At 43.8% G+C, this 16,611-nt stretch overlaps 1 protein-coding gene across 4 annotated transcripts in view; it reads right to left on the bottom strand.

The window, feature by feature from the left end:
- Positions 1-232: 232 nt before the first annotated feature.
- The window catches only part of ATG2B (autophagy related 2B), a 100,451-nt gene continuing 84,072 nt past the window's right edge, over positions 233-16,611 (bottom strand). For 3 of the 4 annotated variants that reach the window (XM_030558801.1, XM_030558802.1, XM_030558804.1), the window contains 8 exons: positions 13,203-13,281; positions 8,175-8,379; positions 7,104-7,173; positions 6,391-6,473; positions 4,673-4,794; positions 4,387-4,541; positions 2,598-2,747; positions 233-1,196 (listed from right to left, as the gene is read on the bottom strand). In XM_030558801.1, coding sequence (XP_030414661.1) covers positions 966-1,196; positions 2,598-2,747; positions 4,387-4,541; positions 4,673-4,794; positions 6,391-6,473; positions 7,104-7,173; positions 8,175-8,379; positions 13,203-13,281 — 1,095 coding nt within the window. In that variant the 3' untranslated portion in view covers positions 233-965. The remainder of the gene's footprint in view (positions 1,197-2,597; positions 2,748-4,386; positions 4,542-4,672; positions 4,795-6,390; positions 6,474-7,103; positions 7,174-8,174; positions 8,380-13,202; positions 13,282-16,611) is intronic. The other variant, XM_030558803.1, reaches the window with a different exon arrangement.

Genomic DNA, 16,611 nt, shown 5'->3' with positions numbered 1-16,611 from the left:
TCTACTTAGGGTACCTCTTACCTACATCAGTTCTGTAACTGCTTTATATTTAAAGTATAATTATTTCGTGATAGGCATCAGTACATCAGAAGACAAAGAAACTAGTATTTTTCATTTAAAAGGTAGTTTAAACAAAGGTAAGCCACACGTCATTTTGTTTTTCTTCTCTTAAAAATTTTCATCAAATGTTGTCCCTTTCAATAATTTGCATAAATTTCTAAATCATAAAGGATAATGCACATTATTGTTTATTCACACTATTAAAAAGCACAATATACAGGCCATATCCTTTAAAGTGCAACACAACAGAACATGTCTGCAACATTCAGGTTCTTCAAACACCCACAGAAGTAGGAATTTGATATTTAGGAGGGACAATTATTGTTCGCAAGCATATGAACACTGAGTGTAATTTCTGAACAGTTACCAAGAGACCGTCCTTATTTTAAGTGCCACGCTAAAAACAATGCTCATGACCCATACAATTATAACGTTCTGTCTGACTTCTTGTCATATGGCTTCCATGTCTGATGTCCAAAATGAAACTCTTTAGTTACTGAAGAGCATCTGTGGAGCCCTTTATTGAAGACTTTTTATGAGCATGCTCAAAGAACTCTTTTAAAATACACACAGTATCACAAAGGGACTGCTGATTCTAATGGCAAATCAAATATGGTAACTGAAATACAGCAAGCATGTTTCTGACTTGGCAGCAAATGCTCCACTGTGTTTGACACTAGCTACCATATGTTTTGGTAACATGCAGCATGTCCACAAGCAAGTATCAATTTGCTTTTCACTTCTGAACTTTTGGTTGGATGTTTTGATATTAAATTGTTTGAAAACCTCCTCGTTCCTGAGATGAGCACAATAAAATGAAATGAGTTCCATCTAAAGCTGCCACTGGGACATAATGCTATGTATTTCAAGCATCGTTATTCTCTTGCTGAGTCATATTTAAAATATCAGTCCTCCTCAAGGCGCCATTTCTGTGACTCTTCTTGACGCACATCTGGCCGGATTTGGTTTCTCATTCCACCTAAAACATTTGAGGTTGCCTCTGTTGCGACAATGAGAGGTTTCACCACAGCTGGTGGAATTTGGCGGAGGACTCCTCCTACTGCTCCCGTTACCCCTCTGTTCTCATGCTCTCGAGCAGCAGTTTCATATATGGTCTGGGCAGTGTCTGTAATTCCCTTGGGAAATTAAACAACAAAAAAAAAATAATCAGTTACCTAAGAAGAAAATCCATCCTCTTCACGTTAGGGCTTGTCTATGTGGTGGGGTAATGCACTCTATGGGAGTGTGATTTCTAAAGCACACTAATATGCTGCGCATAAATTGGTCTGTGTAGCCCTGCTGTTGTGCACTAATGGTTCCCTAATGCACTTTAATGTAGAACTGTTTCAAACAGCACTATGTAAAAGTGCGCCAGCAGAGTCTACATGGACTAATTAATGTGCACCACATTAGTGTGCTTTAGAACTCAAACCTCCATAGACTGCATTACCCATTGTGTAGACAAGCTCTTGCTCAGCAGAAAACTATTTGTGTGTATTATATCAACATTTTACTGTAACTAGACAAGTTTAATGTGGTTGTTTTGATATTTTTTTTTATTAAAATCTGATAAACATAAGAAGACTGATTTATATAATTGCTCAGGGGAACTTCTTGGGCAGTGAAGGTAGCAGGTTTGGGCTATTCCAAAATGATGGAACTCACTGAAACTTCCTCAGCTCTATTAGACTCATCTGTCCTCCAACTATTCTTGTCACACAAATGTCACCCCAAATAATGACCAGAATAAAAAAAAAAAGATGGACATTTTTACTAACACACAATAGGTGAAACAAACAACTGAACCACAATATAACTAACTACAACACAGCTAATAATTCAACCTTTTAACATGGTGCTATGGTAGAGAAATTTCACTAGTTTCATTCACAGGCTGCTGCTTAAATCATAAATGCCTGAAATTTAATTTTAGATAGTTTTAGATGCCACAAAATAAGAATAACCCCTACGTCCTTCTAAGGTTGTTGATTTTACACTAGGACAAATCAGCAGAACAATATCAAGGGAGATTAGGTTGGATATTAGGAAAAGGTTTCTAACTATAATGATAGTTAACTCTGGAACAAGTTACATACTGAGGCTGTGGAATCCTCATCACTGGAGATTTCTATGAACAGGTTAGACAAACACCTGTCAGGGATGGTTTAGGTATACTTAAATCCTGCCTCAGCTCAGAGAAAAGGAGCAGATGACCTGTTGAGGTCCCTTTCAGCCTCACATTTCTATGATTCCATGAATGCAGATCTGTAGAACACAGATTTTCAATTGACTCAGGTTATAATTCATCTTGTTTGCAAGTTGCCTTGGCCTAATTCTGTTTGTCAGATTTTCCCTATGTGTGAGGCTTTTACAGGGTTTGGTCTAATGAATTAGATTGTATGTTTCAAACGATCTGACATTTCTCTCCAGCTGAAATTTCAAAATAAGAACTTTTTAATACCATTTTACATATTTCATATTTTGCTTTAACAAGGTTTAATGCCAGTTTGGTCAAAAATAACAGCATTTTTGCATACCTCTTTTACCACACTGTATGCTTTGGCCACACCTTCCCGTAGGTCTACTGGCTGATGAGCTAAGCGATGCCGAGAGAATCGTTTGACCTTTTTTGTCTCAATAAAACTAGGACCTGGGGAGACCATGTCATAAGCAGTTTCTGCAGCTGCCTAGGGATCAGTTCAAATGAAAAAATAAATTAATACATTCTTAATATAGCATTTGATCACATACCTAGCCAAAACAATTTACAAAAATTACAATGATAATCCAGCAGGTACATTTTTTTTAAAGCTATAAATATGCATTTTATATGCATTCCTCCCTCCTTCAGTTGTTACCACAATACTAGCTAAATACGAGTTAAAAAGGGCAGACAAACATGGTGTCAGAAGGTTTATATTACACTCCACATTACATATTAGTATAACAGTCTCATCACTTTTACTCACTGAACCACAACACAAGTCATCAGAAATAACAATTTATGTTCTGCCTCCTTCCCTCTATCTCAATGTACAGAGATACCATAACATTAAAACCCTTTTTATATTTTGTTTCACAGTGGAATAATTTTAAATCAAGGTGATTTTAATCACTGACTTAAATGATCATTTAAATAACTTTTAAAAAAAATTGATGTAAATCAGATTGGGGCTTTGTAAAACTATTTTTAAAATTTATGCCACTGCAATTTTAAATCATCTTATAATAAATTCAATTATAAATGCTGCTTTTTAAATGTCGCTACTGGTAAGGTTTATATCTTATCTGAATCTTACAAAATGGCAGTAGTTGAAAATTGAAAATTAAGGCTCTGTTCCTAAAACACACAAGTAGGTATGTACCTTTACTCATATGAATCATGTCATTGACGTCAATGGGAAATCTCATATGCATAAAGTTAAAAATGTGCGCAGTAAGTATTTGCAGCTTGAGGGGCTAAAATTGTAATTTTAATAAACTCTTTCCTCTTAGGGCATAGAACTGTTTTCACTTCAAAACAGAATTACTTCTGTTAACAGCAGAAAGTTATTCTGAGTTTGAAAACATTAATAAAGTTAATGTGAACTTTTATATACACAGGCCAAAATTTTCAGAAGTAGAAGCTTCTAAACCCATATTTAAGTACCTACACCAGGATATTCAAAATCACTTGAGTGACTCAAGAGCACAAATCCCACTGATTTCAAAACTTCAAATCCTAGTGGAAAAGTACAGCTTTGTCCAAGCATTTTGGCTTTTCTGACTCTTGGATGTTCATTAGATCAGAAGGAGGTGTGGGTTGCAAATACAGCATAAGTTGTTTGCTTACAGTTTTGTGCTGATCTCACAGTAGGGATGAGCCCCTGAGCTTGTCTCTCTCAGCACGGATGAGCATTTTAACAACAGAATTTCGTAGTGGAAAAAAATTCCTATGTGACATCTAAAATATGTAATTCTACTAACAAGGACAAAATAGCCACTTTCACAATTAAAGACTATAAAATGGGAGGAGGATGGTAAAAAAAAAAAGCAACATATACATTACAAATCATAAAAGAAATTAAAAAAATATTTTAAACTTTTTAAAGCATGATTTTTATCTACCCTGATTTATTTGCTGTCAATGTTTCCATATAGCAAGTGTTTCAAGTAAAATCAAATCAAATAAGCCCTCTGAGTAGAGACCATTTGTTTTCCATTTTTGTACAGCACCCATCATTGTGAGGCCTTGAGATTCCCAGTGGCGCTTTTGGGGACTACCATAATAATTATTACTAAAAAACCTGTTCTCTAGTCTAACCTCAGATATAATGTAAAATGTACCTGTATGGTTTGAACCATTCTGTTTGTTAGCTCTAAAGCTGCCATTGCAGTAGAAGTACCAAAGGAAGCTGCTCCTCTTTGAAAGCCTCTTACAATACGACCATCCTTTCGGTACTGTTCTATTGGTAACCATACTAAGTCCTTCAGACCTTGAACTGAAATTACAGCCAGAATGCAAAAACACATAACTTGTTATATAAACCTTTATACCTTGGAAAGCTGCTAAATGCTATATTCAGATTATTTTACCAATGTGATATTTGAACAGCAACAGAACTGAACTCACCTAATTGCACTAATGAATGCATAGGTCCTACTCCTCCCAGGATTCCTGGTAGCTGGTTTTTCTTTATGTCATTAAGCCATTCAGTGATGGCATAAGAGAATAGCTTATCCACACCTAACAAACTGGAACAGACAGAGTTATTAGTACTTATGAAAAGCAATGAGTGGGCTCCCGCAGGGATCAGTTCCAGGTCTGGTTCTGTTCAATATCTTCATCAGTGCTTTAGATAATGGCATAGAGAGTACACTTATAAAGTTTACGGACGATACCACGCTGGGAGGGGTTGCAAGTGGAGGATAGGATTAAAATTCAAAATGATCTGGACAAACTGGAGAAATGGTCTGAAGTAAACAGGATGAAATTCAATAAAGACAAATACAAAGTACTCCATTTAGGAAGGAACAATCAGATGCACACATACAAAATGGGAAATGACTGCCTATGTAGGAGTACTGCGGAAAAGGAAAAGGGGTCATAGTGGACCACAAGCTAAATATGAATCAACAGTGTAATGCTGTTTCGAAAAAAGCAAACATCATTCTGGGATATATTAGCAGGAGTGTTGTAAGCAAGACGTGAGAAGTAATTCTTCTGCTCTATTCTGTGCTGATTAGGCCTCAACTGGAGTATTTTGTCTAGTTCTGGGTGCCATATTTCAGGAAAGATGTGGACAAATTAGAGAGAATTCAGAGAAGAGCAACAAAAATGATTAAAGGTCTAGAAAACATGACCTCTGAGGGAAGATTGAAAAAATTGGGTTTGTTTAGTCTGGAAAAGAGAAGACAGAGGGGCCATGATAACAGTTTTCAAGTATGTTAAAAGTTGTTAGAAGGAGGTGGGGAAAAAATTGTTTTTCTTAACCTCTGAGGATAGGACAAGAAACAATGTGCTTAAATTGCAGCAAGGGAAGTTTAGGTTGGACATTAGGAAAAACTTCCTAACTGTCAGGGTGGTTAAGCGCTGGAATAAATTGCCTAGGGAGGTTGTGGAATCTCCATCATTGGAGATTTTTAAGAGCAGGTTAGACAAACACCTGTCAGAAATGGTCTAGATAATACTTAGTCCTGCCATAAGTGCAGGGGCCTGGACTAGATGATCTCTCAAGGTCCCTTGCAGTCCTATGATTCTATGACTTGAGGGATGTTTTTTTCTAGTGAATGAGAACAAGAAAAGACATTTAAACACTAAAATAAGGGGGAAAGTGAAGGCTATAATGCCATACTCACTTACTCCTGGCAAACTGAGGTATTTGATCTTTGTGCTCTCCCAAGCAAAAAAAATATATCTACAACTGCATTCTGGGGTATGTTAGTGGAAGAAAACTTGTGGGGAATATTGATAAAGAAGAAGCACAGCTTCATGTTATTCCCATAAGCTCTGAATCAGGAAAGAACTTAAGCATGTGTTTAATTTTAAGATTTTACGGTCAAGTTTAGTACATGGTTAAGAGCTATTTTGAACAGACACTTTCCTGAACTGGAGCCATATTTGACAATTCTCAGTCCTAGTTTTCATCTCATTCACACCACAAATGTTTATAAACAAACAGTTTAAGTGCATTAAAAATGAAGTTTCTCCTTATAAAAATCATTGCAGTGTGCTCTGAATTTTAAAATGATTAATATGAGAATTTGCTTTTTGCTTGGTATACCCAAGTATTTGCAACATCCACATCCAATTTCCAGAAAAAAAATCATATTAAAATTTTGTAAACTCACCCATGTCGATAGCAAAGTCTCTTCAACTTTAACTCTGAGCAGTTTAATTGCGCAAGACCAATCAAAATCCCAGCTAACGTACCCTGAAAATTAAATACTTGGTCAATCTAAAAGCCTATCTGCAATACGCAACCTGACGTTGGGAAATAAATACTTAAAAACCTTGGATCAAACACAAATTTTATTGAATATATTTTAAACTGCATACACGGAAATAAAACCTGCTCCTATAACCTCTACTTATTTTATTACTGCATTTTGAACTATGCCAGATGAAAACTGACATAAGGTGCTTTGGATAAAGAAGCCATAATACCAACTTAGCAAACTGGTGTAAGGGAAATCTTTGGGTGGCACAGGCCTCTCCAGCAGGAGAGGTGGAGATGGAGGTGTATCAAGGGGTGCACCCAACAGCATAGCTGGAGCTCTAACGCACTTCAAGCATCCCTTGAGATCCATTCCTACTGGGTGAAAGTGGCTGAATAACACTTCCTGTGCTGAATAATGGTGAACCAGACCCAAGGATCTACCCCACTGTTCTCACGTAACAGTTCCACGTTATTTAGTTTCATTGAAAGTTTAAATAAGTAATACTTGAGAATTTTCAAGACTACACTGCAGATGGGTAGGTAGCACAAAGTATAGTTCCATTCATAGAAAGAAAACACACAAAACATCAGTTTTATCAGATTGTGTCTGTGTTGTAAACAAACCTGATCCATTGAGACATGTTTGCCATGGTAATCAAGACGTATTGGAACTTCTGATATAAATCGAAATTCTCTGAAATATACAAAGGAAACAATTTATTACAGTGAGAGAAACTGAAACAGGAAATAAATGAAGCCACTCAAAAGAAAAACCAAAGCATGGACCACAAATAGGTGCATGTCACATTATAATATGATTCTCTTCAGTTTTTTTTGTAAGGCATATATCATTGTAGTGCACCTTAGATTGTTGTTCTACTCCAAAATGTGAGCATAAAAAACAATGTGGGGTTCCAAGTTCACTGTTTCAATGACTTCCAGATCAAATCTGCTTATTGTAAAAGTTTATATCATCTTTTTCTAACTATCAGCCCAGCAAATTCATCTTGTGATCAGAAAATCAAGCTGTATTCCTTCTGTATCAGCACAATCTTTTCCATGGGCCAATTCTGCCCTTAGTTACACTGGTGCAACTCTACTGTTTTCAGTGGCTTTGTACACATGAAAATGAGAGCAGAATTTGCCCCAGGAATTGGAATGTAGTTAACCATTCTGTTGGTGATGCACGTGCTGGAACAGAATCTAGCTCACTCTCCCACAGCTTGGTTCTGCAGTGGTAAGAAAGTGAAAAGTTAATTGTTATAAGTAGATATAACTCAATACATAAGGCAGAACTGTTGAATAAGAAGGTGCAATTTCTTCAGTCACTTTTTAGGGCAAAACTACTTTAAAGCTCAACTCACGATATTTTACTATTGTAACCCTCTTCTCTCCCATAACACCCAGACCCTCCCTTAATTCACTGTCATCCTTGATCATGTTAATTTTAATTTAGACTCAGCTCTTCAGTGCAGGGACCATTCATATACATGTGACAGTTTGAAAAAGCTAACAGGAAATTCAAGAAATGGTTATTTTTCAATGATACATCATAGTATTACATTTAAGCTCTGAAAGAAAAAGATAATGCCCATTGAGGCTGCACAGAAATTATTGTAATGCCGTATTTTATAAAAAGCAATAAAAATGATAGAATACGTGCACACCTCTGGAAATCTTGCAACCAAAATTTACCTGAAAAAGACTGGTTGATCACTGAACGATGTCTCTTCATGTGAAAAATGATGGTCCTCTCCATTAACCATATCCACAGAATCAACACTATCATTTTGGCTTGTTTGCTTGTGTACTGAGAAAGAAATGACCGGGCTTGGGTCCTTGAAACTGCTGACATGCTTGGGCAAACTACAGGTTACATCAGCACCAGGAGACTTTTTAACTGAGATAATAAAAATTTACATACAGTAAACAAATAATTCATAGTCTCTCACAGTAATTTCAAGCAGCCTGTTAAATAAGTGTTTTGGTTTGGTTTTTTTTTGTCTAATGAAACAAATCCATGCTGTTACAGTTAAATGTACTGTAGTGTATAAAAAACGGTTACTCGCCTTCTTGTAACTGTTGATCTTCAAGATGTGTTGCTCATGTCCATTCCAATCAGGTGTGTGTGCCACGTGCACTTAGCAGCTCCTGTCAGGTTGGCTCTGGAGCCCCCTGGAGTGGCTCCTTCATGGCACTCAGTATATGACCCTGCTGACCTGACCCCTCTTCAGTTCCTTCTTACCAGCTACTCCGACAGAGGGGAAGGAGGGTGGGTATTGGAATGGACGTGAACACCACATCTCGAAGAACAACAGTTATCAGAAGGTGAGTAACCGTTTTTTCTTCTTCAAGTGCTTGTTCACGACCATTCCAATCAGGTGACTACCAAGCGCTACCCTGGAGGTGGGGTCAGAGTTAAGGAATCGCTGGCTGGAGCACCACCCTGCTGAGTGATGCATCATCTCTGGCTTGTTGGGTGATAGCATAGCGAGAGGTAAACGTATGCACCGATGACCAAGCTGCTGCCCTGCAGATCTCTTGTATCAGGATCTGGGCCAGGAACACAGCTGACGAGGCTTGTGCCCTTGTTCTTGTGCGGCAATGGGGAAGTCAAGTGGTGCCATGCGTATGGAGCCAGGGAGCGCCAGTGCTGAGGGTCTCTTGTGGTAGAATCCTTCCTCGGCACTGTGTTGTGTATGGATGCCAGAGCACTCCATATGAACGCATGTGGTGCTGGGTGCTGGCAGTCTGCAGCCAGCTCTGGGCGGAGAACGGATTCCATTAACAGTTGGTTTAGTTGGAAATCACACCCTAGTTGGTTCTTGGCCGAAAAGCCCTGCAGATTTTGTACCTTTCTGTTTGGTGTGCTTCCCTCAGACACATTAGACAAGAGTCATTGGGGTCACTGATGGGCATAAACTTATTACAGGCACAGCAGGGAGCCAGGGGAGAGATCCCCACTCCCAACCTATCATCTATCTATACTAAATTACTATAATACTAACTATAACTGTAATGGCTAATAGAAGAACGCTAAGGGAGCACTGGCTGAGCAAGTGAGCACTGTTCCAACGGTAAGTAGGAACTGAAAGGGGGGTCGGGTTGGCTGGGTCATATATTGAGTGCCATGAAGGCATCACTCCAGGGGGCTCCAGAGCCCTCAACAACCATGCATGCAGCGCGCATACATCTGATTGGAATTGACGTGAACAAGCACTCAAAGAAGAACACTGGATTTTACAAATATTACTATTCTTGTGAAAATGTTCCCAATATGTAAAGTTATAAATAGTTCTATAGGTAGCTAAAGCTAACAAATAAATCATTAAAAAAAAGTTAGGAGTAAAGATTTGTGGTAAAAAGCTCTTGATGAGAGACTGAGTAAAATTCTCAGAATTTCAAGTAAACCTTTGTAATTTCTAAGTATTCGTAGGCTTGCAATAGCATTCATGGAATTTTAAAAGAAACCCTACTGAGAATTACACAGCCTGTATATTTCTGCAAGTTGCATCACAGAAAGTAGGTGGTCTAAGATTGTTTACATACATAGAAGAGAATACAATATAGTCAAAGAGGGAATAATTCTTAATTTAAAAAAATCTTATTCTCTCATTTTTGGCTAGGTTTACAATGGATGGAAAGACTACTTTAACTTAATACTAACATTTTACTACTTGTATATAAATTTAGGATATAATTCCTTCTGCAAGAGCTGCATTTAATTTTAAATTAGTAACTATACATACCCTCAGTTCATCCATAGCTCCAACACTTTACACATATATGCTCACAACTTTTCAGAAGCGTTCACTAATATGCTTCAATTTTTGGGTGCCCAACTCGAGAGATATCTTGTGATTGGTTTTCAGAGGTGCTGAGGACCTATGTGGGTATCCAAAAACTGATGAAGAAACAGTTACTTTCTATAACTGTTTCTTTGAGATGTGATGCAGATGTGTATTCCACTTAGAAATTCCACATAGAGGGGCAGTGCTTGTGCTTCACCTGGCTATATGAGGCAGCGCTGCTCAGTTCCTTCCAACCGAAAGCCCACAGAAGGAGACTCCGATGCAAAGGGGATGGAGAGTGGGTCACGGAATACATGGCTGAATCACATCTCAAAGAAACACAGTTACAGTAAGTAATAACTTCTTCTTCGAGTAGATCCAGATGTGCTTTCCACTTACGTGACTCACAAGCAGTACCCCAATCTGGAGGTGGGGCTCTGAGTCTAAGCAATACGGACTGTAGGACCACCCTTTGGAGGCCTGCATCCACTCTGGAAGATACAGTAATAGCATAATGGTTCTTAAACATACCTATGGATGACCACCTAGCTGCCATGCACATGACCAGCATGGAAACGTTACTGAACAACACTTCTGCTGTCACTTGCACTCTTGTGGATTGAGCCTATAGCTGTGGAGGAGGCGTAGCCGAAGGTATCTCAAACTCACTCTTGATATAGGATGTTATCCATCTAGAGATGGTCTGTGCAGAGACCAGTCACCCTTTCATGCAGTCCGCATATGATACGAACAGGTGAAGTGAAACACAAAATGGCTTAGGACAGCCCAGATAAAAGGCTAGACGTCACCTGACATCCAGAGCATGGGGACACTTTTCTTCTGGGGAAGAGCGCAGCTTAGGGAAAAGCCCAGGTAAATACACTGCTTGATTCAGAAGAAACTGAGAGACCACCTTGGATAAAACCTTTGGATATGGTCCCGCCGTTAACTTATCCTTAGAGAACTGAGTGTAAGACAGTTCAGCCATAGGGCCTCTCATACTCTTCTTGCCAAAGTGGTGGCTAGCAGGAAAGTGGTTTTCTAAGACAGGAGGGGCAGCAGACAGGACACAAGGGGCTCAAATGGAGGGTCCATCAGAGCCACCAAAACCATGTTTAGGTCCCACAAGGGAACTGAATCTCAGACCAGAGGATGCAAGCAGATAAGCCCTTTCAGAAATCTCACTATGGTATTGGAAAAAAACGACTTCCCCTGAATAGGGGGATGAAACACAGATATAGTTGCCAAATGGACTCTCAGCAAGCTGAGTGAAAGGTCCAATTTCTGAAGATGCAGCAGATACTCCAGTCTAAGATGTCCTGGATGAAAGCCCTTGTCACTTGGGTCCCATGGGCCACGGATCAGAGTGAGAATCTCTTCCACTTTGCTAAGTAGGCCATCCTAATGGAGAACTTTGTATTGTTGAGTAAGACTTGTTGGATAGCTGCCGAACATTGCTGGAGCAGCAACAGAAAAAAATTAGTGGGTGCTTAGCACTCTCGGGCAGCCAGCTGCCCCACTCCCAACTCCAGCGCCTCCCACCTGTTGGCAGCCTGCTGATCAACCCCTCCCCATCCCTACCAGTACCTCCCACCCACGGCGATCAGCTCTTCTGTGGTGTGCAGGAGGCACTGTGCGGGGAGGAGCGGGGACAGGGCGTGCTCAGGGGTGGGGGCAGAACTGGGCAGGAAGAGGAGGGGCAGGGAAGGACCTGGGGTGGGAAGAGGCAGGGAGGGACTGGGGGCTTGGAAGAAGGGGCGGGGTCTGGGATGGAGCAGGGGGTTGAGCATCCCAGACCCCGCCCCTTCTCCCATCCCAATAGGGCCTGGGCCCTACTTCCCAGCTTCCGGGCACATGCCAACCCTGAGAGTCATATTGATCCATTGGCAGCCCTTGGAGCTTGTCAGGTGATGTGGAGTGGGAAGATGACAATCCCCAACTCGGAATCAGAAGAGCCCTGTGATCTTGGGAACATGGAAGGAGTGATGCCCGAGTCAATAGATGGCCCGATTCATCCAGAACGAGGCAGGAATTGGTGCCCCCAATGAAGGCAGTCCCGTCGGTACCGAGCATGCCAGTGCCATAGGCAGCATCAGTCCTGGTGCAAACAGTGGTACTGGAGCATCTGAGTGCATTGACGTTGAGGGTGGTGAAGGCAGGGGAGCCGAAGAGGGTCCCTGTACTGATTCCAGTACTAGTTTCATCTCCAATGGGGGAGGGGTGCAACTGGATGTGGTGCTGACAGACACAAAGGTTCGGCTGCTGGCTCCATTGGAGGGGCTATTGGTGGCGCACCCCTGGCCATTGTTAAGGGCAAGACTGAAAGGCAGAGGAGATCTGTTGCTGCCTGGTACGCTGACACAGCTGGGACCACCATCTCCATCATCAGTACTGGACTCAATGGAGGCCAGATCCAGAGTTTCTGCCCTTCCCATTCAGTACCAGAGAAGGGTCCACAAGTACCCGTACAATCCTGAACACTGGATTCAGTCTCAATCTGGTTTGCACTTTTTCTGGGGGAGGCAGAGGCATCATCCTGCAACCTGGAGCAGTCCCGATTGATCTTATGAGACCTCTTCCTCAGCACCGACGGAGGAGAACAGCTCAAATAGCCAGGGGAAGGGCCACAGCCATGTGGCACAAGCACCACCTCTATGGGGACTGGTAGGAAAACATCTCTAACTCCAGCACGCTGAGCGCGCATACACCTAATTGGAATACACCTAAATGGAATACAACTCTGCATCTACTCGAAGAACACTACAGAATTAGAGAACTCTTCTGAAAGCTTTAGGCTTAATAAATTATGTCTAATATAGTTCTTTAGCAAATAGAATAAATTATGTGTATGCGCGCGCACACACAAACAGAGAAAAAGAAGAAGAGATGGGGGTAGAGGTGTGTTTCCAGCTTACTACACCAATGATAGTACCTTCTGGATCTGGAGTCATTAAAACTTCCACTTCTGTAGAAAGGCTAGTGAAAAAATCCTTCAGGAAAAACAAGGCATCCTAAAATAAAGGAATAACGCAATTACGTCAAAGGAAAGAAACAAATCACTTCAATCTAGAGTTCTCTGTAGAACCCATCCTCAATCCTGGATAAGACGGTTACTCACCTTTGTAACTGTTGTTCTTCGAGATGTGTTGCTCATATCCATTCCAGTTAGGTGTGCGCGCCGTGCGTGCACGTTCGTCTGAAACTTTTTACCCTAGCAACTCCAGTGGGCCGGCAGGTCGCCCCCTCGAGTGGTGCCGCCATGGCGCTTGATATATACCCCTGCCGGCCCACCCGCTCCTCAGTTCCTTCTTGCCGGCTACTCCGACAGTGGGGTAGGAGGGCGGGTGTGGAATGGATATGAGCAACACATCTCGAAGAACAACAGTTACAAAGGTGAGTAGCCGTCTTTTCTTCTTCGAGTGATTGCTCATATCCATTCCAGTTAGGTGAATCCCAAGCCTACGTAGGCGGTGGGGTCGGAGTGAGAAGTCGCGGCATGGAGCACTGCCGAGCCGAAGGCTGCGTCATCTCTGGACTGCTGGACCAGGGCGTAATGGGAAGCAAAGGTGTGGACCGATGACCAGGTCGCTGCCCAACAGATCTCCTGGATGGGCACACGGGCGAGGAAAGCCAGCGACGACGCCTGCGCCCTTGTAGAGTGCGCAGTCACACGGCCCGTAGGAACATGAGCCAAGTCATAGCAGGTCCTGATACAGGACGTTACCCACGAAGATAACCTCTGTGAGGAAATGGGAAGCCCCTTAATGCGGTCCGCTACTGCCACAAAAAGCTGGGGGGATTTGCGGAACGGTTTGGTCCTCTCCACATAAAACGCGAGAGCCCGACGGACATCAAGCGAGTGGAGTTGTTGCTCCCTGCGTGAGGAATGAGGCTTCGGGAAAAAAACGGGGAGGAAGTTCTCCTGGTTGACGTGAAAGGCTGAGACCACCTTGGGGAGAAAGGCCGGGTGCGGTCTCAGCTGCACCTTATCTTTATGGAAGACCGTATACGGGGGATCTACTGCGAGAGCCCGGAGTTCCGACACCCATCTAGCGGAGGTAATGGCTACTAGAAAGGCAGTCTTCCAAGAAAGATAGAGCAGGGAGCAAGTCGCTAACGGCTCAAAGGGGGGCCCCATGAGCCGAGTCAGAACCAGGTTGAGATCCCAGGTAGGGGCAGGGTGGCAGATGTTGGGGTATAGACGTTCCAGCCCCTTCAGGAATCTAGTCACCGTCGGGTGAGAGAAAACGGAGCGGCCATCCTCACCCGGATGAAAGGTGGAGATAGCCGCCAGTTGAACCCGACGGGACGATATCGCCAGGCCCTGTTGCTTGAGGGACCAAATATAGTCCAAAATATCGGCGACCGAAACTTCCATAGGGAGGAAACCCCTCTTCGTGCACCAACAGGAGAAACGCTTCCACTTGGCTGAGTACGTCGCTCTGGTGGAAGGCTTCCTGCTGCCCAAGAGTACCTCACATACCGGGGTAGAGCAGCGTAATTCGGATCTGGTCAGCCACACAGGAGCCACGCTGCTAGGTGCAGCGACTGCAGGTCCGGGTGACAGAGAGTACCGTGGTCCTGGGTGGTCAGGTCCGGGTGAAGGGGCAGGGGGACTGGGTTGGCTATGGCCAGGTCCAGCAACATGGGGTACCAATGTTGCCTGGGCCACGCTGGAGCTACCATAATCACGCGGGCCCTGTCCCTGCGCACCTTCAGAAGGACCTTGTGGACCAGTGGGAATGGAGGGAACACGTAGAACAAGTGGGTCGTCCACGGAATAAGGAAGGCGTCCGCTATAGACCCGGGTTCCCGGCCCTGAAAGGAGAAGAACGCCTGGCATTTCCTGTTCCCCCTGGACGCGAAGAGGTCCACGCGGGGACAACCCCACCTCTGGAAGAGCAAGAGGGCGACGTCCGGGCGAAGGGACCGCTCGTGCGTGAGGAAGGATCTGCTCAGGCGGTCCACCAGCGTGTTCCGTACTCCGGGGAGGAAGGAAGCCGTGAGGTGAATGGAGTGGGCTCTACAAAAGTCCCAGAGTTGCATCACCTCGTGACATAGGGGAGAGGATCTGGTGCCGCCCTGCTTGTTGAAATAGTACATGGTCGTTGTGTTGTTGGTGAACACCGCGACACAACGACCTAGGAGCTGATGAGAGAATGTTTGACAAGCAAGGTGGACCGCTCTTAACTCCCGCATGTTGATGTGTAAATCCACCTCCTGCGGGGACCACAGGCCCTGTGTCCTCAGGGTTCCCAGGTGGGCCCCCCAGCCGAGATCTGAGGCATCCGTTGTTAGGGACACCGAGGGTTGGGGCGGATGAAACGGGAGACCCGCACACACGACGGACTGGTCTAGCCACCACCAGAGGGAATCCAACACCCCCTGGGGGATGGTGACAACAGTGTCCAGCGAATGTCTGGTCGGCCAGTACTGCGCGATGAGCCAAGATTGGAGGGGCCTCATGCGGAACCGCGCATAAACTGTCACGAATGTGCAGGCCGCCATGTGGCCTAAGAGGATTAGGCATGTCCTTATAGAGGTCAGGGGGGCCGCCTGCAAGCGTTGAATAATGGCCGACAGTGACTGGAACCTGGGCAACGGCAGAAGGGCCCTGGCCAAGGTGGAGTCCAGAACGGCCACGATGAACTCTATCCTCTGCGTGGGGAGCAGAGTGGACTTGTCCACGTTGATAATGAGGCCCAAGGTAGTAAAGAGGCCGCCGATCCTGCGGACGTGGTTGCGGACCTGCAGCTCCGATGTGCCTCGGATCAGCCAGTCATCGAGGTAAGGGAACACGTGAATGCGACTGCGCCGAAGATATGCAACGACGACAGCCATGCATTTGGTGAATACCCTCGGGGCCGTAGAGAGGCCAAACGGGAGGACCGCGAATTGGTTGTGATGGCGGTCGACCACGAACCGAAGGAAACGCCTGTGATGTGGTAATATGGCGATATGAAAGTAAGCGTCCTGCATGTCGAGGGCGGCGTACCAGGATCCAGGGATGGGATAATGGTCCCCAGGGATACCATGCGGAACTTCAACTTCACCAGATGTTTGTTGAGTTCCCGCAGGTCGAGGATAGGTCTGAGGCCTCCCTTGGCCTTGGGGATGAGGAAGTAGCGGGAATAAAACCCCTTGCCCTTCTCATTCTCCGGAACCACCTCTATGGCCCCTTTGTCGAGAAGCGTCTTTACCTCCTGGCGGAGGACTTGCTCGTGAGAGGGGTCCCTGAAGAGGGACGAGGGTGGGGGGCGGGAGGGAAGGAAAGACGTAAACTGCAGACGGTATCCCGTCTGCACAGTGTGTAAGACCCATCGGTCGGATGTTATTTGGGT

The sequence above is a fragment of the Gopherus evgoodei genome, chromosome 4, assembly GCF_007399415.2.
Source record: "Gopherus evgoodei ecotype Sinaloan lineage chromosome 4, rGopEvg1_v1.p, whole genome shotgun sequence".
Lineage (NCBI taxonomy): Eukaryota > Metazoa > Chordata > Testudines > Testudinidae > Gopherus > Gopherus evgoodei.
This window is presented reverse-complemented; position numbering and strand designations above follow the sequence as displayed.